At 48.4% G+C, this 23,656-nt stretch overlaps 1 protein-coding gene and 1 non-coding gene across 21 annotated transcripts in view; both read left to right on the top strand.

The window, feature by feature from the left end:
* Positions 1-15,840, top strand: part of SMG9 (SMG9 nonsense mediated mRNA decay factor) — a 31,982-nt gene extending 16,142 nt beyond the window's left edge. For 6 of the 20 annotated variants that reach the window (XM_054250603.2, XM_054250602.2, XM_054250604.2 and 3 more), the window contains 10 exons: positions 678-773; positions 1,209-1,294; positions 2,211-2,387; positions 2,551-2,629; positions 3,178-3,296; positions 4,307-4,413; positions 5,078-5,185; positions 5,347-5,475; positions 5,797-5,941; positions 7,390-7,902. In XM_054250603.2, the coding sequence (XP_054106578.1) occupies positions 678-773; positions 1,209-1,294; positions 2,211-2,387; positions 2,551-2,629; positions 3,178-3,296; positions 4,307-4,413; positions 5,078-5,185; positions 5,347-5,475; positions 5,797-5,941; positions 7,390-7,468 (1,125 nt within the window). In that variant the 3' untranslated portion in view covers positions 7,469-7,902. Of the gene's footprint in view, positions 1-677; positions 774-1,208; positions 1,295-2,210; positions 2,388-2,550; positions 2,630-3,177; positions 3,297-4,306; positions 4,414-5,077; positions 5,186-5,346; positions 5,476-5,796; positions 5,942-7,010; positions 7,903-14,826 lie in introns of those variants that run through there. The other 14 variants (XM_035284204.3, XM_035284205.3, XM_035284207.3 and 11 more) reach the window with 10 other exon arrangements.
* On the top strand, positions 15,359-15,464 carry LOC118150330 (U6 spliceosomal RNA). The gene has a single exon (XR_004738443.1). It is a non-coding gene; the product is annotated as a U6 spliceosomal RNA (small nuclear RNA).
* Positions 15,841-23,656: the final 7,816 nt, after the last annotated feature.

Below are 23,656 nucleotides of genomic sequence, written 5' to 3'. Positions count from 1 at the left end.
CAGGCCCTGTGCAGGGGCCATGGGGACCTGGAGACAACTGGCTGTGGTCTAGGTCAGGGGACTGCGAAGAGGACAGATGTTAACAAAACAAGATGGAATAGAGCACTGCTCAGTGTTAAGAGTTGGAGAAAGCAGGCAGTTGTGAAAGCCCATTTGTAAAATAATTTCACTGCAGTAAGAAGCAGACTATCAAGCTAATTAGCTCTTAACGGTTTTTGGTTGAATGTCCCTTTAGGAAGAAAATAGTCTGGTGAGCTCACCACTGATTCTTATACGTACACTGATGCAGTTTTTAAAATTCTCACCAGTGTTCACACTAATTTTTTTTTTTTTTTTAACCTAAGTCATTATCTCAGCAAAGTTTTGAAAGCGTATGAAACAACTGACAGTCTTTAAGGGACATGACTCATTTGAGTAAACGTTAAACATTCATTAGCACAAAGCAGTTTCTTCTCTTTGGGCATGAGGCGCTTGAGAGCAGCAATGATTTGTAAAGGAGCTGGAAAAGTGTATCAGCTTTGAGGTTTTTTTTTTCTTGTACTTCCTCTTACTGTTCTAATTAGGAATTGCCTGCCTTGTTTTGTCCTGAGGTAGGCAACATATTTGCCTTCAACGTGTGAAACTTGTGCATCTGTGACCAGTCCATTCCCTGACATCCTCTTCTTTTCCTGCTGCAGCCCATCCTGAGCCCTTCTATCCTAGACCATCTCATCAATAATGACCGCAAGCTGCCTCCGGAGTACAACCTTCCCCACACTTACGTTGAGATGCAGGTGAGGGAGCCAATCCAGGCCCAGGGCTGAGGTTTTACATCCCCGCCCCATCCTCCCAGGATCTGGACAGCTGGTTATGCATTGTCCACTTAGTTTCTGCTTCATAAGAGCCCCAGCTGCCCCAAGGGCTGTAGGGAAAGGACAGCACTGAGAGTCAGAACTGGCTCAAGTGGCTCTGCCCCTCAAGCAAGTCATTCCCCACTCCCTCCCCTTTGAAGCCTCAGCATCTGCCTGAATAAAGTGAGGGCAATAATTCCCACTTGTCCTGATTTAGGGATGGCCTGTAAGGGAAGTGCTATCACAGTGTTAGGCACACAGTAGCTGCTTGAAGGCTCCTTCCCCTGCTGCCTCCTGAACTGAGTCCTGGGATCAGGGACTCCTGATTAGTCTGGGCGAGAGAGGTCCTCAACTCCCTTCCTTCCTGCCCACCCTCAGTCGCTCCAGATTGCTGCCTTCCTTTTCACGGTCTGCCACGTGGTGATTGTCGTCCAGGACTGGTTCACAGACCTCAGTCTCTACAGGTGAGGGGCTGAGGGGTTGGGGGGTAGTGGGGAGGAGGAACTAGGGAGGAGACACAGGCCCAGAGACTGAGCCAGAGGGACCCTTTTAAAATGTAAGTTGGAGCAAATCATCCCCATGTAACCTCCTCCTCAAAGCACACACAACACACTGCCCTCCACTGACTTTACATGTCTATCAGAATAAATCCAAAGTCTGCCCATGTATGGCTTAGAAAGTCCTACACCCTCTGGTCACCTTGCTGACTTCTCTCATTGCCTTTCCTCACTCCCTTTATTAAAGCCACAGGGCCACCAGGCGAGGTGGCTCACGCCTGTAATCCCAGCACTTTGGGAGGCCAAGGCGGGTGGATCATGAGGTCAGGAGTTCAAGACCAGTCTGGCCAAGGTGGTGAAACCCTGTCTCTACCAAAAATACAAAAATTAGCCAGGCGTGATATCAGGCTTCTGTAGTCCCAGATACTTAGGAGGCGGAGGTGCCAGTGAGCCGAGATCACACCACTGCACTCCAGCCTGGGTGACAGAGTGAGACTCCTAGAGGCCACATGGCTGTTCTTCCTGCAGCCCAGGACCTCTGCACTCTGCCTCCCTCAGCTGGAAATTCTCTACCCACAGATCTTCTCAGACTCTCTCCCTCATGCCATTGAGTCCACTTCAGGCCTTCCCTGACCATCTAGCATAGCATCCCTGTTGCTCTCCCCACCTGTATTTTTTTTCCATTGCGCTTGCCTCTCCTTAATAGGATACTGTAGCTTTCCTTATGATCTTTCTCCCCCAGTGTAAGCCCCAGGAGGGCAGGGTCCCCAGCATCTCACACGGTGCCTGGCGCACAGTAGATATTTACTGCAAATTTGCTGAATAACTAGCATGAGAAGCTGGCTTGTCTGATCTGTGGACTTTTGTTGTTCATCTCCTTCAGGCTCATGTACCATCCTGTTGGGACTCAGGCAGCCACGAAAAAAAAGGGAGGTGGGACCTGGCAGGAGTCCTGCCTGAAGCAGCCATGTGTTCCAGAAATGCCCCTAGAAGAGACTAGCTCAGAACCTGTGGCCACAAGGGCTCTTACTGGCTCCAGGCCCCAGGAGGCCACTGGAAGGTGTGGTGTGGGAGCAGCTTTGGGCATAGGGATCAGGCAGAAGGAAGGGAGAGGAGCTTATGGAGTGGGAGAAATGGAATTTAGGAAGCAGATGCCTTCAGAACCAGGCAGTCCTGGGTTCAAGTCCCCTCTCTTACTGGGCATGTGTCTTTTCTTTCCTCAGTTCCTCATCAGCAGAATTATGTTGTGCAGATTCAGTGAGTCAAGGAATTGAAAGCATTCAGCTTAGTCCCTGGTACACAGTAAGCAGCTGATGGGGAGAATTTAGTGTGTATGTACTAGTAACCCTGGGAACAGGGATGAGCTGAGGGCAACAACAAAAAAGGCTTGCTAGGCGGTTGGTTGTTCTGACCAGATGTAATGCAGTGAAGCTGTGACTTCATTGTGAAACACCCATTCCTACCACCATCCATTGGGATTTAGTCACATCTAGGTGTTCGGGCACTGTTCTGGGCACTAGGGATACAGGTGTGAACAAAACAGATAGATTGCCCCTGGGGAGTCAATGTTCTGGTGGGGTATCAGCTCAGGCTGCCACATGGCCGAGCCTTGTTTTTAAACTCTCATCTACAGGTGGGCTTCTCAGAGGAGGGTAGTCCCTTGAAATTGTAGATGTGTTTGTGTGTGTGTGTGAGGAGAATGCCCCCGTATTTTAGCAGATTCCATTATCCCTTATCTTAGAAAACAGGTTAATGTACTACTATTTGAAAAAATAAGTAGCATAAACTGAAAATTTATAACCACTCAAAAAACCTACACCCAAGTTTTTTTTTGTTTTGTTTTGTTTGAGATGGAGTCTTGCTCTGTCACCCAGGCCGCAGTGCACAGGAGTAATCTCAGCTCACTGCAACCCCTGCTTCCCAGGTTCAAGCGCTTCTGCCTCAGCCTCCTGAGTAGCTGGGACTACAGGTATATGCCACCACACCCGGCTAATTTTTGTATTTTTAGTAAAGACATGGTTTTGTGATGTTGGCTAGGCTGGTCTCGAACTCCTAACCTCAGGTGATCCGCCCATCTCAGCCTCCCACAATGCTGGGATTACAGGCGTGAGCCACTGCACTTGGCCACACAGATATTTATAGCAGCTTTATTCATAATTGCCAAAACTTGGAAGCAACCAAGATGTCTTTCAGTAAATGGAATGGATAATCAGTGGTACACCCAGACAATGGAATATTCAACACCAAAAAGAAATGAGCTATCTAGCCATAAAAAGACATAGAGGATCATTAAATGCAGATTAAGTGAAAGAAACCAATCTGAAAACGTTACATACTGTGTAATTCCAACTATATGACAGTCTGGAAAAGACAGAACTATGGAGACAGTAAAAAGATGGATGGTTGCCAGGAGTTGGAGGGAGGGAGGAATGAATAGGCAGAGCATAGAGGATTTTGAGGGCAGTGAAACTACTCTTTGTGATGCTCTAATGGCAGACACACACCATTATACATTTGTCCAAACCTGTAGAATGTACAGCACCAGAGTGATCCCTGATATAAACTCGGACTTTGGGTGATAATGCTGTGTTGATGTAGCTTCATCAGTCCTTAAAAGGGAACCATTCAGGTTGGGGTTGTTGATAGTTGGGGAGGCTCTGCATGTGCAGGGGGTGTGGGAACTCTGTGCTTTCCGCCCAGTCTTGCTGTGAACCTAAAACTGCTCTAAAAATAGCCTCTTTAAAATAAAATAATAAGGTAAGCTCATAAAGAGTGTATACAGTTGATGTAAGTCCATGGATCGGTATCTGAGAGGATTATCTCTGAATTCTCTGAAATTGTGAGAAACATGGTGTGTATATGGCATTTTTCTAAGCATGGCTGTAGCTTTCATCAGGATCTCAAAGGGAGCCCCTGTCCCAGGCTGTGGGACATGGGGTGCAAGTGCAAGAGCAACAGCCACTCACCCCAAACCCCAAGGTTCCTCCAGACAGCAGAGATGGTGAAGCCCTCCACCCCATCCCCCAGCCACGAGTCCAGCAGCTCATCAGGCTCCGATGAAGGCACCGAGTACTACCCCCACCTGGGTGAGAGGCTTTCTGGGGGCTGGACAGGTGGGCAGGAGGAAGAATGAGGGGGTGAAAGTCAGCAGCACGCTGGGGAAGTGGGGAGAGAGAGGGAAGGAGTGGGGATCTGGGAGGAGTACTTTTGAGAGTTAATGAGGAGCGAAGTCAAAAAGGATTAGCAGCTACTTCAAGTTCCTGCTGCCCTGGTCCAACCCTGACAATTGAGGGCATGACCTCCTGAGCCTGTGTCTGGCTCTGTGACAGGCCCCAGGTCTGCCTGTTTCTGGGTCCCTGGAATCTCCCAGCTCTGGAAATGGGTGTTAGGTTGGGTTCCTCTGAGTGGCCCCGTCGACCTAGTGTCCCTCCTCCAGCCTTTGCTCCTGTCGTTCCTTTGCCTGTTATGTCCTTTCTCTGCTCTAGTCTTCTGCAAAGATTGAGTTCATTTTATGATCCCTTGCTGGGGCCTCAAAGAGACTAGGGGCAGAAACCAGATCTGACTGACCTCTGGGTCCCCAGCATCACCCTACATGGAGCCTGCTGCTAAAGTGAAGTGAAGTTACATAAATATTTCCACAGTGATCTGAACTCAGGGGCAACAGCAGGTCTTTGTGTGAGAAGGGGAGTCCATTAGGCCAAGCGATGTCTGCCTCACGGGCCCTGTCTCCTCCCACTTCTCCACCTTCAGTCTTCTTACAGAACAAAGCTCGCCGAGAGGACTTCTGTCCCCGGAAGCTGCGGCAGATGCACCTGATGATCGACCAGCTCATGGCCCACTCCCACCTGCGTTACAAGGGTGAGGATTCCCAAAGCCCCCCAAGCTAGTCCTTATCCAGCTTCCTGGGTCATTCTCTACCTCCAGACTAGTGTCCTGTTCCTGCCTTGACTGTCAACAGTTCCCACCCCCACAAACCCACAACATGGTACCTGAGGCTGAAGAAGCATGTTCTCCTCCAGGTACTCTGTCCATGTTACAATGCAATGTCTTCCCGGGGCTTCCACCTGACTTCCTGGACTCTGAGGTCAACTTGTTCCTGGTACCCTTTATGGACAGTGAAGCAGAGAGTGAAAACCCACCGAGAGCAGGTACAGTTACCCTTGACGGGTTCCTGGAGAGACAAGTCCTGTCCTGATCATAGAGAGACCCAGCATCCCCTGGTCTAGGAGGCAACATAGGTTGCCTTGGTTTGGAAGAAGTGTGGAGCCCACCTGGTTTGAGAGAAGACCCTGCCTCATTCCTGGGGTGCGTGGACCCTTTCTTAGGAGTGTGTTTCAGAGTCGTGAAAGTACAGAAAGAGCGCAGCCGGGGCTGAACTCTTAGTTGCTCCTCAAAGCCCAGGATGCTGTTAACTGGGAGAAAGACACTGGCAGTTCATCCTTCTTATCCTCCCTGCCCCAACTTTCCAGGACCTGGTTCCAGCCCACTCTTCTCCCTGCTGCCTGGGTATCGTGGCCACCCCAGTTTCCAGTCGTTGGTGAGCAAACTCCGGAGCCAAGTGATGTCCATGGCCCGGCCACAGCTGTCGCACACAATCCTCACCGAGAAGAACTGGTAAGAGCTCTTTGCAGAGTCACCCCACCCTGGCGTAGAGAGAAGGGGTGTCTCTTAGATAGGCAGGATCTCGTTAAGCCCCTCCTCTCCCAATCTCAGTTTCCTTTTCTGGAACGGTGGTGATTGCTCCTGTCTTATAAGCATCTCACCCATGTAGCACCCTGCTGTTTTGTGTGACTTTGAATCCTAATCAGCTAGCATCATGTAGGTCCTTGTCACCAGTTTTTCTGGTGTAGAAATTTAGGCTCAGAGAAAAGTGTTACATAGCAAGGCCACACACCTGTGGCTAGGAGTCATTTGATTGCTAAGAGTAGGACCAGTGAGCCAGAGTTAGCTTAAGGAAGATTTATTCCAAGGACCTGATCACAGAAAGCAGGGCCCTTCAGGAGATGGGAACCAGAAAGCCACAGGGTCTCATTTTCCACCCTTCTGCATTTGCTGCATTTCCTGCCTGCTGGCTTTCTTCCCCTGCTTTCACGTGACCCTGCACTACCTCTGTGGCCCCTACTTTACATTACTTCTTTGTCCAGAGCCCTCAGTATATGAGTCCGGGTCTTCCTCATCTTACTTCAAAAAGAAAAATTTGAAAGAAGGCCGGGCATGGTGGCTCACACCTGCAATCTTAGCACTTTGGGAGACTGAGGTGGGTGGATTACCTGAGGTTGGGAGTTCAAGACCAGCTGGCCAACATGGAAAAACCCCATCTCTATTAAAAATACAAAATTGGCCAGGCGTTGTGGTGCACGCCTGTAATCCCAGCTATTTGGGAGGCTGAGGCAGAAGAATTGCTTGAACCCGGGAGGCAGAGGTTGTGGTGAAGCAAGATGGCACCATTGCACTCCAGCCTGGGCAACAAAAGTGAAACTCTGGCTCAAAAAAAAAGAATAGAAAAGAAATAAATAGCTTGGCTGGGTGCAGCGTCTCTGACTTGGCTTCCCACATCTGTTTGCAGTTGCCTGTGCTTGAAAGGGGCCAGGAGTGCAGACAAAGCCACAGGAAACCACTTAAGGCTTGTAGGGCAGAGGTGGAGCAGAGCTGGCATTCATTCCTAGCTCTGCTCCTCCCATAGGTCTAAACCAGGACCCAGAGGGGAAAGGGAGGAGAGCGTGGGTTGTGCATCTGCTGTTAGCTGTTTGCCATCGTCGTAAGACTCTGGAGGGAAGTGGAAATAGAATCCTTACCCACAAAGGGCAGCACTGAGTGGAGTGGGAGAAGTTTAGGTGGTGGAGACTTGAGGTCTTAGTCCAAGCCTTGGAACCTCCCGCTTTGCTTAACCTGGGTGAGCTAAGAAAAGTGGGACCACCTCCCATCAGTGTTAGCATCCTCCCTGTATCCCAGTCAAGGAGATGGGGCTCCAAGGGGCTCAGAGTCACGTTTCAGGTCATAAAAAGGGCCTCAGTGGGTGGAGCCCCGGCCAGGCAGCCCTGACTGTTGACCTCCTCTCATAGGTTCCACTATGCTGCCCGGATCTGGGATGGGGTGAAAAAGTCCTCTGCTTTGGCAGAGTATAGCCGCCTGCTGGCCTGAGGCCAAGGAGAAGAATGTCACGCAGGGGAGCTCCTGGGTCCCCAGTGGATGGCGAGGGAGGACAAACGTCCATCCCCTGCTGGGGTGGAGAGCGGCAGCAGGCCTGATGGATGAGGGATCGTGGCTTCCTGGCCCAGAGACATGAGGTGTCCAGGGCCAGGCACCCCACCCTCAGTTGGAGGCTGTTCAGGGGGTGACTGTGAGCGATCCCACCCCCAACCTGAGATGGGGCAGCCCATCCTACCTCCTCCACAGGGACAAGCAGTGGGAGGAGTCTGAGATGGAAGCCCAGGCTCCATCTTGACTTCCTTTTTCAGGGACAGGAGCAACAGTCCCTCTTCCTGACTCTATGCCTTTCCCTGTAAGGTGAGGCAGGGTCTGGAGAGCCCTTTATTGGAGCAGATCTGGTGGTTCAAATAAACACAGTCATGCAAGCCTGTTCTTGTGTTCCACTTTCCTCTACCCATCATGCAGTTCTGGGAAGCAGGACAAACTTGACACCCAGCCCTCGTGAGCAGATTGTCCCCTGGCTACCCATGGGAGCCTGAATGAACTTCCTCAGGGACACATTCACTCTGGGTCATAGAGCCATTGGGAGCAGATGGAGACCAGTCTCTGCTACGAGGGAAGTCCTTAGGAAGGGTAGTTCTGTTTCCTGGGTGACATCAAGCCTCACCTGTGTGTTTTGTATGGGAAAATACATTGTGCAGCTGAGTACACCAGCTATCCTCATGTCTTCTGCTCTCACTTAAAGGCAGTGCCTTTGGGTTAAATGCCCAGTTAAATACAATGCCTAGGCTGGGCATGGTGGCTCATGCTTTGGGAGGCTGAGGCAGGTGGATCACTTGAGGTCAGGAGTTCAAGACCAGCCTGGCTAACATGGTAAAACCCCATCTCTATTAAAAATAAAAATTTAAAAAAATTAGCTATATTAAAAAATTACGTATATAAAATGCCTACTTTTTGAAAAAATAGAACTTGAAAAAATAGAAAAATGCCTACTTTTTATTGAAAAAATAGAACTTGTCCTTAAATGTAGTAAGTACTTACCCTTAGTCTAAATACCTTGTGTCACCCGTACAAACAGTGCCTTCTGTTGGTTAAATATAGTGGCTTTCCTCTCAAAACCTCATCTACTCTTGCTTAGAAACAGCAACTCCTACCTTTAATTTAAATCCAGAACCTACCCTCAGTTAAGTCCTCTATATGGTTTGGTACAATACTAACCCTCATCTGCTCAGTTAAATACAGCACATGATCTTAGTTTGAGGTTCCCAAAGTATGTCTCCAAATTGGTCTTGCCAGCCCAAATTAATCCTTACCCACTAATCATGCCAATCCACCATTCAGTAAAACAGTCAGCTCCAATCCAGTTGGCTGAGTCTGTTCATCTACTACCCTCCCCCCCCCGACCAGTGCCACTTTTTTTTTTTTTTTTTGAGGAGTTTCGCTCTTGTTTCCCTAGAGTGCAATGGCATGATCCTGGTTCGCTGCAGCTTCCGCCTCCCAGGTTCACACAATTCTTCTGCCTCAGCCTCCCATGTAGCTAGAGCTACAGGCATGTACCACCACACCCAGCTAATTTTTATACTTTAGTAGAGCTGGGGTTTTTTCCTGTTGGTCAGGCTGGTCTTGAACTCCTGACCTCAGGTGATCACCCACCTCAGCCTCCCAAAGTGCTGGGATTACAGGTGGGAGCCACCGTGCCTGGCCCACCCATGCTACTTTGTCTCTCTGGCTTCCTCCTGCTTTCAGGCATCCCATACAGTCCTGGTATTTCATATCACGGGTATCCAGGGCCTTTTGAGAAACAACTGAAGTGGGGAGGGGGCGGGGGTGGCAGTCAGTGAAGAACGCACTCAGCAGGCCAGAGAAGGTCAGGCCAGACCTGGATAGTATGCCAGTTTCTGCAGAGGGCTGAGGGTCTGAGAGATCTGGGGCCCAGCACAGGCTCTGGCACAGCCACTTCCTAACTGACCATGGTAGGCAAGGAACCTCCCTTCTCTGGCCATTATTCCAACATTAAGGTCATCATCAAGGCCCTTCAGAGCTGTGACGTTCACTGCCCTCTTACCGAAATGCTTCTAAGTCCTTTGCTTCACTGCCGTGATCTATACAGAACCCTCCTGACCATCATCCCCAGCTAGATAACTGAGCTCCTCCTTGCCTCGTCAAAATGCCTGCCACATGTCTCATCCCCACTCCTGCTTCCCCAGGGGGTCTGCCTGCTGGTTGACTTGGGGGTTTGCTGGAGTAGGAAACGTAGTGGGGTCAACAGCCAGAGAAGGATGTGAGACCCAAGGCCAGACAGCACCAAATAGCACATGACTCAGTCCAGGGGAGTTGAAGCTTTGTTTTCTTCTGTCCCAGCCCCTATCAGCACACAGCTGGGGACAGATAGAACTGTGTCCTCTCAGCCCTAACCTGCCACCGCCTGCTGGCCCGGCTCAGGGCTGAGATTGTTGATTGGATTCACCTGTGATCTTAAGGTCTGAATCAGCACACTCTGGTGTCCTTGGCTGCCAAGTCGAGGGTTGTGCAAAGCATCTGGTAGATGGTGGTGAGGGAGGTGCTGGAAGCCCGGCCTAGCATTTTCACCACCAGCACTATGGTTACCTGGTGACCTTGGTCCGAAGACCCTGTCCCACCTCCAAGGTTTTGTGCATCAGGTGGCCCATTGAGGCAGTTTGACAGAAGAGTCACACTGGCAATAGCCTTCTGAACAGTGGGTAAGTGTGTACAGGTCACCCGCACCCCCTTTACACCCAGCACGGGACTCAGGCTGATGCTGCAGGTAGACCACTGTGGACACCAGCTGGATGTGCTGCTGCAGGGAGGTCTGCTGTGGGATGGGCTGCAAGATGCGCCTGGCCACCAAGAATGCCTGGCGCTTGTGGCTCTCCAGTCCCCTCACTATTATTCCAAGCAGGTAGAAGTCACCCTTTTCAGATGATGACTTCAGGAATACATCGATATCCTTCCCACCCCCCACTGGAGCACCACTCAGTCTATGTTTCTAGATTGGAGCAGGCCATGTTGTGCTGACAGCTGCCTGGGCTCAAGTGCCTGTCATGAGCACTGCACTTGGCTTAAGAATGTCAGCCCTGCAGCCAGGGTGCCTATGTGCAGATCCCAGCTTTGCCATCTACCACCTGTGTGACATTGGACAAGTTGCCAAAGCTTGCTGGGCATCTGTTTTGTCTGCAAAATAAAGTGATGATTGTATCTACCTCCTCGGGGTGTGCTGGTGATTAGTGAATTCGTGATAATGGTGTCTGTTTTAGTTTGTTCTTGCATTGCTGTAAAGAAATACCTGAGACTGGGTAATTTATAAAGAAAAGGGGTTTAATTGGCTCACAGTTCTGCAGGCTGTACCAGCAGCATGGTGCTGGCATCTGCTTGGCTTCTAGGGAGGCCTCAGGAAACTTAAAATCATGGCAGAAGGCAAAGTGGGAGCAGGCGCTTCATACGCCACAGCAGGAGCGAGAGGGAGGGGAAAGTACCATACACTTTTAAACGACCAGATCTCACAGAACAAATCCACCATCTTGAGGACAGTACCAAGGGGCCGGTGCCAAGCCATTCCTGAGAAACCACCCCCATGATCAACTCTCCTCCAACCAGGTCACACATGTCTTCAACACTGGGAACTACAATTTGACATGAGATCTGATGGGGACACAGATCCAAACCATATCAGTGCCTGACCTATGCTGAGCTCAGTAAGTGTTAGATGTCACTGTCATCCACAGGTGCCAGATCTGCTTTGGGCATACAGCATTTTGCAGTCCTCTAACTTTGCAAGTACATGAACCAATACATACTCTTTTTTTCTCCTTTTTTTGAGACTTGAGTTTTGCTCTTGTTACCCAGGCTGGAGTGCAATGGCATGATCTCAGCTCACTGCAACCTCTGCCTCCCAGGTTCAAGCAGTTCTCCTGCCTCAGCCTCCCGAATAGCTGGGATTACAAGCATGCACCACCACACCCAGCTACTTTAGTGTATCTTTCTTTCTTCTTTTTTTTTCTTTTCTTTCTTTTCTTTTCTTTTCTCTTTCTTTCTTTCTTTCCTTTTCTTCTTTTTCTTTCTTTTTTTAAATAGAGACAGGGTTTCACCATGTTGGCCAGGATGGTCTCGATCTCTTCACCTTGTGATCTACCCGCCTCGGCCTCCCAAAGTGTTGGGATTACAGGCGTGAGTCACCTAGCCCAGCCTACTTTGTGTATTTTTAGTAGCGACAGGGTTTCTACGTGTTGGTCAGGCTAATCTCAAACTCCCGAACTCAGGTGATCTGCCTGCCTCAGCCTCCCAAAGTGCTGGGATCACAGGTGTGAGCCACCACACTCAGCTTCTTTTTTCTCCTTAATGCAAGTGATTGGTCTCTGTCACCAGTGACAGAAGTGCTGGCTCTTAGGGAATGGCAGCTGAAACCTTTATTTCAGCTAGTTCAGTCTAGTTCAGTCACATGGTGGAGAGTCTAGTTCAGTCACATGGTGGTACCTGGGGTGACCCCTTTTCCCAGTCTGGGCCTCTGCTGGAAGATGAAGGGAAAGGGTAGGCAGTCTCTCAAGGGTCCAGGCCCTCCTCTGCCACCAGTCCCCAGACCCTGTGCCTGACCCTCCAGTTACTGCCGACAGCCATCAGGATCAAGCTGAGCTCACTCTCCTCAGAGAAGGTGCTGGGGTGGCAGCTGCGGGGGTGGCAAACTCCACGTCCATCTTGGAGCAGAGGAAGGAGAAACGCCTTCCTCTGCAGGATCTTGCCACCCAGTTGGGCATGGCTGCTGGTACAATGATGTGATGATAATGAGGTGGCAACGGTCCAGCAGCAGCTGCTGGAGGTACTTGTCAGCCTGGAAAGTGGGCGTGCCTGTGGCTGACAGGTCTGGCGATGACCATGGGTGCCGGTAGGGCATCGGGTCCACAGCCATTTCTGTCACAGCCCTGCAGGCTGAGTTGGGGTCTTCATTTCGTAGCCTCTCATGGTGTTGACAGGTCAACTTGCCTGAGCCTCTGCCCTTGGTAATGCCAATGTGCAGCCTGACATTCTCCAGTGAACCAAGCGTGGCCTGCAACTTGGCAGCAACCGCTGGCAGATTCCCCACCTTGCCGGCCTCCTTTAGAGCCCTGCTGCTCCAGTCACGACAGCATCAGTATCTTGAACTGGCTGAGGGTTGGATGGGCTGTGGGCTGCCTGACCCCTAGTTCTCCAGCTTCAGAACTTGGTGACCCTCAGCAGAACCGGTGAGAGAGTATTTTCACTCTGAGTTACCCATTCTCCAGTCCCTCTGCATGCCTGTCATAACTGTGTTACAATATACTTGCTGCCTTGGCATTCATGTAGAGGCCTGACATACATTGTTTGAAACCCAGTGAAAATCTCATCACCTTGGCCTCGTTAAAACTTCCCCTTCCCCTTGTGGCTTGTAGTTTAGTCCACCTGATCCTCATCTCACCAGCCCAAAACCCAACAACATCCTACAGTGGCTGACCATGGCCCTATGGGATGGCCAACACCAGAGTCATGTAAAGAACTTGCCCCTTTAGCCGGGCGCGGTGGCTCATGCCTGTGATCCCAAGCACTTTGGGAGGCTGAAGTGGGCTGATAACCTGAGGTCGAGAGTTCCAGACCAGCCTCACCGACACGGAGAAACCCTGTCTCTACTAAAAATACACAAAGTATCTGGGTGTGGTGGCGCATGCCTGTGATCCCATCTACTCAGGAGGCTGAGGGAGGAGAATTACTTGAACCCAGGAGGTGAAGGTTGCAGTGAGCCAAGTTTGCGCCATTGCACTCCAGCCTGGGAAACGAGCGAAACTGTCTAAAAGAAAAGTTTCCCCTTCAAGTGTGTTTTCTTTAAAATAGCTAATCCAAAACCACCACAGGAAAGCCTAAGGTAATACCGGCGTAGGCCCACAGGTGCTATTTCCCTCTGTCTCTCTCATTTGCTCCCCCACCCACTGACCAAGCTCCCTGCTGCCTCCCGACTTCCCATCTACTTCCCACTGGCACCCCTAACCTCTCTGGGACCTGTGAGTAATGCATTTCTTCTGTTTTATGCATTTTGGTTTCATCTCATTGTCTCACCTGAAACACACACCTGTAAAAGTTGATCCTATGAACTGGGTCATCCTTGTCATAGCCACCTAAATCAGAGTAGAGGGGCCAGGAGAAGGACTCGGGGCACACAACATTGCTCTAGAAATGTAATTATCTTTGCAAGTCCAGCTGCTGACACTGCCTGTTGTAACCTGAAACCCGTTTTATCTACAGCTGCTGAGATAACTTGCTGCAACTCCAGGGCTAATTTTGCCCACGGTGTCACCCACCGATCAAAGCTTGCCACCTCCCCAAAGCCTTACTAACGCCACATGTAACATTCTTCCTTTTCATAAAATTGCCAGCCTTCTCTTTGTTCTTAAGTTATACTGAAGACCACCCAGTCTGCATGTGTGCCCTGAATTGCAATTCTTTTTTATTTTATTTATTTTTTTGAGACAGAGTCTCACTGTTGCCCAGGCTGGAGTGCAGTAGCGTGATCTCATCTCACTGCAACCTCTACCTCCCAGGCTCAAGCGATTCTCATGCCTCAGCCTCCCAAGTAACTGGGACTACATGTGCATGCCACCATGCCTGGCTAATTTTTGTATTTTTAGTAGAGATTAGTTTTTTCCATGTTGGCCAGGCTGGTCTCAAACTCCTGGCCTCAAGTGATCTGCCCCGTTCAGCCTCCCAAAGTGCAGGGATTACAGGTATGAGTCACTGCACCCACTTCTTGAATTGCAATTCTTTCTTCCCAAAGAAAACATTATATTTAGAGATTTGTCTCTACATTCGTTTTTTCTTTTTAAGACAGAGTCTCATTCTGTTGCCCAGGAGTTAGATCGAGTGGCGAGATCACGGAGCTGCTGCCTCCACCTTCTGGGCCTAAATGATCCTCCCATCTCAGCCTCCCGAGTAGCTGGGACTCCAGGTGGGACACCACCACACCTGGCTAACTTTTTATAGAGACACAGGGTTTCACCATGTTGCCCTAGCTGGTCTCAAACTCCTGAGCTCAAGGTATCTGCCCAACTAGACCTCCCAAAGCGCTGAGATGACGGGCATGACCCACTGCGCCCAACTGTACATTTGTATTTTTAGTTCAGCAGACGTGGTGTCAGAAGTGGACCCAAAGCTGGGTCACCTCAGCTTGGAATTCTGGTGTAAGGGACCCACAACAGGCCCTTTAAAGACCCTGCCTCACTTCCTTGCCCCCAGCCCTGGGAGTCTCTTGGACAGAACTTCAGGATTTGGTTTGAGTTCTGTTTTGTTTGGAATGTGGATGGGAAGGAGCCTTTCCCGCTTCTGTTTTTTAGATACCACGTGGGAAGGGTTATTTTCCTCCTGTTGGCCTCGCTGCAAGGTTTGGACCTCCAGGTTTGGAGGAGGAGATTTTTCCTCTCATTTGAAGAAGACTTATCCTTCCAGGTAAATACATTACTTTCCAACCGTGCTTATGTTTTAATTGGGCCTTCAGGTGCAGGGCGTTTGCATTTGACTGGCTTTGTGCATTTGGCATTAAACCAGGTCACAGTGTCTTCTCAGAATTCAAAAGCCTGCCAAGATAGCCCCCGCAGGGGACTCCAGCTGGCTATATGCTTAAGCATTATGGTCCATCACCACAGGTTTTCTTATCTCCTCGGGCCAAATTTGCTGAAGATGACCTGGAACTACAGTGGCCTTCCTGGGGGGTTCTTTTGACCTCTCTAAGTTAATCTCAGGAATACATTAGAAGCCACGGCTCTAAAACTAAGCAGCCTGGATGGAATGCATACCTTAATTGGCACATTGAGGTGTCTAAATGCAGTCAGAAATCAAAATTTGCCTTGCTTTAAAATACTGTCTCTAGTGCTCGCTTCGGCAGCACATACACTAAAATTGGAATGATACAGAGAAGATTAGCATGGCCCCTGTGCAAGGATGACACATTTTTATAAAATTTAAATATATATATATACACAGATATAAAATACTGTCTCTAAATTAATGGAGACAAACAAAAAAATAAAGCGAAAAAATGGCAGGGGCTGGGTATAGCGTCTCACACCTGTAATCCCAGCACTTAGGGAGGCTGAGGCGGGCAGAGGTCAGGAGTTTGAGACCAGCCTGACTAACATGGTGAAACCCCATCTCTACTAAAAAATAGAAAAAAAATTAGCCGGGCGTGGTGGCATGTGCCTGTAGTCCCAGCTACTTGGGAGGCTGAGGCAGGAGAATCGCTTGAACCTGAGAGGCGGGGGTTGTGTGAGCCAAGAACACACCATTGCACTCCAGCCTGGGCAACATAGTGAGATTTTGAACTAAAAAAAAAAAAAAAAAAAAAAAAAGAAGGCTACTACAATTCTAAATCTTCAACTGCTACAACAGATCAATTCTCCCAGAGCAAACACCTGGGACTCTAAATGGCACAGCTCTAATCTAAGGGCACAGGACAAGGACCATGTCCTGGAAATTGTCACTGTTGTACACAGCCAGGCCATTGGAAGAAGGATTGTCCTAAACTTACACGAATTAGACAGTCTTCTTCACGTGATCCTCCAATTTCTCCCTCCAATGAAGGGGCTCCAAGGATTTACTTCATTATTTTCTCCAATCTTCCCTCTTAGTCACCTGGGGGAGACTGTTCTTCAAATTGGCAATGAGGTTCTATCTGTTCTCACAGACACAGAAGCAGTAATATCAGGGCTCAAGCCCACCAGCCTCAACCAGACCCTGCCACAGAGTAATACAATTCAAATTATTGGAGTCTGTAATAAACCATCGGTAGCCGTTTTTATTTTGTTTTGTTTTGTTTTTGACATGGAGTCTCACTCTGTCGCCCAGGTTGGAGTACAATGGCGTAACCTCAGCTCAGTGCAACCTCCGCCTCCCGGGTTCAAGTGATTCTCCTTTCTCAGCCTCCTGAGTAGCTGGGATTTAGGGTATGCACCACCACACCTGGCTAATTCTTGTATCATTTTTTTGAGGCAGAGTCTCACTCTTGTTGCCCAGGCTGGAGTGCAATGGCACGATCTCAGCTCACTGCAACCTCCGCCTCCTGGGTTCAAGCAATTCTTCTGCCTCAGACTCTCAAGTAGCTGGGATGACAGACATAAGCCACCAACTCAGCTAATTTTTGTATTGTTAGTAAAGATGGAGTTTTACCACGTTGGTCAGGCTGGTCTCAAACTCCTGACCTCAGGCTCCCAAAGTGCACCCAGCCCACTGGTAGCTTTTCTGTTGCAATCTATTACTTTCCACCTTGGACCTTTACAGGACACAAGACACCCATCCTTTCTTCCTGCTGGAGTCACCTCCAGCTCATTAACAAGGATGACAGTTTTTGGGTTTTTTTTGAGACAGGGTCACTCTTTCACCCAGGCTGGAGTGCAGTGGCATAATCATAGCTCCCCGTAACCTCGAACTCCTGGGCTCAAGCGATCCTTCTGCCTCACCCTCCTAAGCAGCTGGGACTACAGGTTCATGCCACCACACCCAGCTATTTTTTTTTTTTTGGTAGAGATAGGATCCCACTATATTGTCCAGGCTGGCCTCAAACTCTACGGCTCAAGTGATCCTCCAGCCTTGGCATCCCAAATTGTCTTGTCAGACTAGATTTTTTTGAGAAATGCCATGTTGGTATCTCCTTCTCCCAAAAGGGGGAAATAATTCTAGAGTTTGATGAGCCTAATAGTTTACTGCGCTCCACCAATGATGTTCCACTTATTTGTCATGCTGTCCCATATGCCAGTCATCTCTGCTGACTTCCAAAATTCCCTATTTATCCCCCCCCAAAAAAAAAATACAAGAAGACACCTGTCTCCTCATGGGCCACATTGTCAACTGATGTCAGTAGGATTTATGGTGCACCCCAGATTAAGATCCAAATTAATCTCTCCAAGCCCTTGCCTAATACCAGTGTCGCTTGAGTCAATCTGCCTTACAAGGCATAAAGCCCATCATTGAAAAATATAAAACTGGAGGCTTAATAATTCTTTGTTCTTCTAGCCCTGTAATCCTCCCACTGCTCCAGTAAGAAAATCAAATGATTGAGGATGGAGATTTATTCAGAATCTCAGCCATAAATGATATTGTTCTATGCCATCATCCCATAGTTTCAAATCCACATGCCTCGCTGACCTCAATACCATCTGATAGTAAAGTTTACACTGTAATTTACACCTGTGGTGCCTTTTTTTTTTTTTTTTTTTTGAAACGGAGTCTTGCTCTGTCACCAGGCTGGAGTGCACTGGCACAATCTTGGTTCACTGCAACCTCTGTCTCCCAGGTTCAAGTGATTTTCCTGCCTCAGCCTCCTGAGTAGCTGGGACTACAGGTATGTGCAACCACGCCTGCCTAATTTTTTTGTAATTTTAGTAAAGACAGGGTTTCACCATGTTGACCAGGATGATCCCCATCCCTTGACCTCATGATTCGCCCGCTTCGGCCTCCCAAAGTTCTGGGATTAGAAGTGTGTGCCCCTGCACGCGGCCTGTGGTACCTTCTTTAGCATCACGGTTGATCAAGACAGCCAATACTTATTTGCCTTCACCTGGAAAAAAATAGTCCGGTATACCTGGACTATTACGTCTCAAGGCCATACTGAAAGTTCTTCCTACTTCTCTCAAATTTGGAAGGCTGATTTTGAAGATACAGCTTTTTCCCAAGGCTCATCCTTACTACAATATGTAAATGACTTATTTTTTCTCCCTCACAGGCAGTCTGCAAGGCAGACAGGGTACATTTATTTATTTATTTGAGATGGAGTTTCGCTCTTGTTACCCAGGCTGGAGTGCAATGGCGCGATCTCGGCTCACTGCAACCTCCGCTTTCTGGGTTCAAGCAATTCTCCTGCCTCAGCTTCCCAAGTAGCTGGGACTACAGGCACGCACCACCGTGCCCAGCTAATTTTTGTATTTTTAGTAGGGACGGGGTTTCACCTTGTTGACCAGGATGGTCTCGATCTCTTGACCTCGTGATCCACCTGCCTTGGCCTCCCAAAGTGCTGAGATTATAGGCGTGAGCCACCGCGCCCGGCCAGACAGTGTACATTTATTAAAACTCCCAGCCACCAAGGGCCAAAAGGTTTGTAAAGAGAAACTACAACTAGATAACACCCTAATTAAATATCTGGGTCATCTGATTTCTGAAGCAGGACTAGATTTGGACCCTGAACAAAATGCAAGGTGTTCTACAATCCCACCAGCCTCAAACTGAATGACAGCTTCGAGGGTTTTGTGGACTCACAGGATACTGCTGTAGCTGGACACCAAACTTCTCTTTGACAGCTTGACCCCTCCAAGCCCTACTTAAAACCTATAAACCTAATCAAATTATATGAGAAAAATGTCAAGATACTGCATTTATTAAATTAAAAGAAGGGCTTAAAAAAATTTTTTTTTTAGTCTCACTCTGTCACCCAGGCTGGAGTGTAGTGGCACAATCTTGGCTCACTGCAACCTCTACCTCCAGGGTTCAAGAAATTCTCCTGCCTCAGCCTCCTGAGTAGCTAGGATTATAGGCGTGAGCCACTGTGCCTGGGTAATTTTTTTTTTAATTGAGACGGAATCTCACTCTGTCACCCAGGCTGGAGTTCAGTGGCACCATCTCAGCTCACTGTAACTTCCGCTGTCAGGGTTCAAGCAATTATTATGCCTCAGCCTCCTGAGTAGCTGGGATTACAGATACACATCACAACACCCAGCTAATTTTTTGTATTTTTAGTAGAGGGTTTCTCCATGTTGACTAGGCTGGTCTTGAACTCCTGACCTCAAGTGATTTACCTGCCTTGGCCTCCCAAAGTGCTGGGATTACAGGCATGAGCCACCACACCCGGCTCTCCATGACTGTTTGACACGGACAATCATTTGATTCCTTGAAAAAAATTTACAAGAACGTCCACTAGATAATGCTGAACTAGCTGAACTATGAGTTATAGATGGATCGTATCTGAAAGAATCTGAAAGATGACAATGGTAAAAACTACAAGATACATAATTACTACTTCCTTTTTTTTTTCTTTTTTTTGAGACGGAGTTTCACTCTTATTACCCAGGCTGGAGTGCAATGGCGCGATCTCGGCTCACTGCAACCTCCACCTCCTGGGTTTAGGCAATTCTCCTGCCTCAACCTCCTGAGTAGCTGGGATAACAGGTGCACGCCACCATGCCCAGGGTTTCACCATGTTGACCAGGATGGTCTCAATCTCTTGACCTTGTGATCCACCCGCCTCAGCCTCCCAAAGTGCTGGGATTATAGGCGTGAGCCACCGCACCGGCCAACTACTTCCTTTGAAGTCACTGAAGCCGCCCCTTATCTATGGCTACTTCTTTTTTTTTTTTTTTTTTTTTTTTGAGACGAAGTTTTACTCTTGTTGCCCAGGCTGGAGAGCAATGGTGTGATCTCAGCTCACAGCAACCTCCGCCTCCCAGTTCAAGCAATTCTCCTGCCTCAGCCTCCTAAGTAGCTGGGATTACAGGCATGCGCCACCACACCCTGCTAACTTTTTGTATCTTTAGTAGAGACAGGGTTTCTCCATATAGGTCATGTTGGTCTTGAACTCCCAACCTCAGGTGATCTGCCCGCCTCAACCTCCCAAAGTGCTGGGATTACAGTTGTAAACCACCACACCCAGATTTTTTTTTTTTTTAGATGAAATCTCTCTTTGTGGCCCAGGCTGGAGTGCAGTGGTGCGATCTCAGCTCACTGCAACCTCTGCCCCGTGGATTCAAGTGATTCTCCTGCCTCAGCCTCTCAAATAGCTGAGATTACAGGCGCCCACACCATCCTCGGCTAATTTCTTTTAGTATTTTTAGTAGAGATGAGGCTTTGCTGTGTTGGCCAGGCTGGTCTCAAACTCCTGACCTAAAGTGATCTGCCTGCCTCAGCCTCCCAAAGTGCTGGGATTACAGGTGTGAGCTGCTGTGCCCGGCCCCTGTGGCTACTTCTGCCTAACAAGCTAAACTCACTGCCCTTACCTGGATTGGCTGCCTCAAGAAAGGGAAATCTGTTTCTCTACACAGATACTAGAAATGCCTTTGGCACTGCTCCTGACTTTGGACTGCTATGGCAATGGAGGGCTTTCCTCACTTCCACCGGGGATGAAATTAAAAATGGATCCTATGGCTGGGCTCGGTGGCTCATGCCTGTAATCCCAGCACTTTGGGAGCTCGAGGCAGGTTCATCACAAGATCAGGAGTTCGAGACCAGCCTGGCCAATATGGTGAAACCATATACAAATACAAAAATTAGCTGGGCATGGTGGCGTGCACCTGTAAGCCCAGCTGCTTGGGAAGCTGAGGCAGGAGGATTGCTTGAACCTGGGAGGCAGAGGTTGCAGTGAGCCAAGATTGTGCCACTGTACTCCAGCCTGGGTGACAGAACGAGACTCTGACTGAAAAATAAAAATAAATAAATAAAATAAATAAAAATGGATCCTATGTTCAGAATGTACTGGATGCTATCCAGCTAGCAGCTGCATTGGCTATTATGGAAACTCGTGGACATTCAAGGTTACCCGCTGCAGAAGCCGGAGGAAACAGCCTTGGCCGATAACGCCGCAAAGAATGCTGTTGTTAAAAGTCCGGTTCCTCAAATATCTCTCGTGGCCTAACTGAAAGAGCCTCCAAAAGATGATCTAAAAATAATTCCCAAAGATGCACAAAATTAAGCACCAGAAACTGAAAACCAAAATTGGAAAGATCACGTCTGCTAGTTCAATGATTTGAAAAATTAAAAGAAAAAAAAAAAGAACTGTGGTTTAGGCCTGATAACCAGTTCTCTTCAACTGAATATTGTTAACTACAGTACATAATTTGACTCACTGGGGAATTAACAAATTATTTTATGAAACAATATTAGGGGGAGTGAAATTAAAAGAAGCTGCACTGGCCGGGTCTGGTGGCTCTTAGGCCTGTAATCCCAGCACTCTAGGAAGCCAAGGCAGGCCGTTTGCTTGAGTCCAGGAGTTCGAGACTAGCCTGGGCAACATAGCAAAACCCCGACTCTACTAAAAATACTGAAAAAAGAAGTTAGCGGGACATAGTGGCATGTGCCTGTAGTCCCAACTACTCAGGAGGCTGAGGTGGGAGAATCACATGAGCCCAGGAGATTAGGGCTGCAGTGAGTGGAGATCGTGCCACTGCACTCCAGCCTGGGTGACAGAGTGAGACCCTCTCTCAAAACAAAACAAAACAAAACAAAACAAAACAAAACAAAACAAAACTTGCCAAAAAAAAAAAAGCCTATTTGGCTTGTGCCACTTGCCCTGTTTAACCCAGGAAAATATGTATATCCTGATCCTGGACATTTTAATTTACCTAATGAGCCCTTCAAGGTTTGGCAAATGGATTGATCCAAACACCCACTTCCATGTGTGTATATATGTACTAGTCACGATTTGCATGTTCTCCTATTGGGTAGAGGCTCTTCCTGGTACATAAGCCACTGCTTCAGCTGTGGCCAAAATTCTTCTGGAAAAAAATTATTCCCACCTGGGGACTCTCCTTGAAGTAGTGATCAGGAGCCCATTTTACTGGCCATATAATAAAACAAGTGTGTTCAGTTTGACCAATTTTTCAGCATTTCCACTGTCTACAATCCCCAGTCTTCTGGCTCAGTAGAACAAACAAGTGGAACTATAAAAACTCAGTTGGGTGGCTGGGAACGGTAGCTCACCCCTGTAACCCCAGCACTTTGGAAGGCCGAGGTGGGCGGATCACTTGAGGTCAGGAGTTCAAGACCAGCCTGGCCAACATGTTGAAACCCCGTCTCTACTAAAACTACAAAAATTAGCAGGGTGTGGTGGTGCACACCTGTAATCCCAGCTACTCGGGAGGCTGAAGCAGAAGAATCACTTGAACCCGGGAGGAGGCAAAGGTTGCAGTGAACTGAGATCACGCCACTGCACTCCAGCCTGGGCGATAGAGTGAGACTCCATCTCAAAAAACAAAACAAAACAAAACAAAACAAAAAAATCCAGTTGACAGAATGTGTGGAAACTACATCTTCCTTGGCCTAAGTTCCTCCTTTGGTATTATGACATCTAAGGTCCACTCTTTGGGGCTCATAAACGTTCATCTTTTGAAATAGTCATAGACCATCCTATACACTTGGCCTCCTCTGCTTTTGACCCTCAACTGATCAAAGGAGACATTCCCACCTGGGTGCAGTGGCTCACACCTGTAATCCTAACACTTTGGGAGGCTGAGGCAGGGGGATCGCGTAAGTCCAGGAGTTCGAGACCAGCCTGGGTGATATGGTGAAACCCTGTCTACAAAAACACAAAACTTAGCTGGGCATAGTTTTGTGTGCCTGTAGTCCCAGCTGTTTGGGAGGCTGAGACGGAAGGATGGCTTCAACCCAAGAGGCAGAGGTTGCAATGAGCAGAGATTCCCAACTACTGTACCCCAGCTGGGCACCAGAGGGAGACGCTGTCTCAAAACAAAAAAAACAAAACAGACATACCCCAATATTGTCAAGCCATTAATAAAGCAATGGATAGAAATCATACTTTGATAGAACAGTCTTTCCACACACAATCATAGGAGACAGAGACCTACAATGCCATGATCTGTAGTCTGGCGACTTTACTGGAAAAGACACCTACACAAGAATTCTATCCAATCTTACCAGAAAGATCCACATTAATTCCTTCTCACCAATCCCTGTGCTGCCAAACTAAAGGGCATTGATTTCCTTCCTTCCTTCCTTCCTTCCTTCCTTCCTTCCTTCCTTCCTTCCTTCCTTCCTTCCTTCCTTCCTTCCTTCCTTCTTTCTTTCTTTTTGAACCATTTGAACACACACAGGCATGTGCCGCCATGCCTGGCTAATTTTTGTAGAGACAGGTTCCCGCCACGTTGCCTAGGCTGGTCGCCAACTCCTGGGCTCAAGTGATCCTGCTGCCTCGGCCTCCCAAAGTGCTGGGATTACAGGCGTGAGCCATCGCGCCCAGCCACAAAGTCAAACTTTTAGACTCACATATTCAGATTCCCTGTTTCACATTAACAGTGACTACAGTCTACAGAAAAGACTTTGAAATTAGATTTTTAAATTGCAAAAAACAGAATTTAACTAAATGCAAAAATAGGTTGGGCCCAGTAGTTCATACCTGTAATCCCAGCACTTTGGGAGGCTGAGGTAGGAGGATCACTTGAGGCCAGGTGTTTG

Source organism: Callithrix jacchus, chromosome 22 (assembly GCF_049354715.1).
Source record: "Callithrix jacchus isolate 240 chromosome 22, calJac240_pri, whole genome shotgun sequence".
NCBI lineage: Eukaryota > Metazoa > Chordata > Mammalia > Primates > Cebidae > Callithrix > Callithrix jacchus.
Note: the sequence above shows the minus strand (reverse complement) of the source record. Positions and strands in the feature narration are given on the sequence as shown.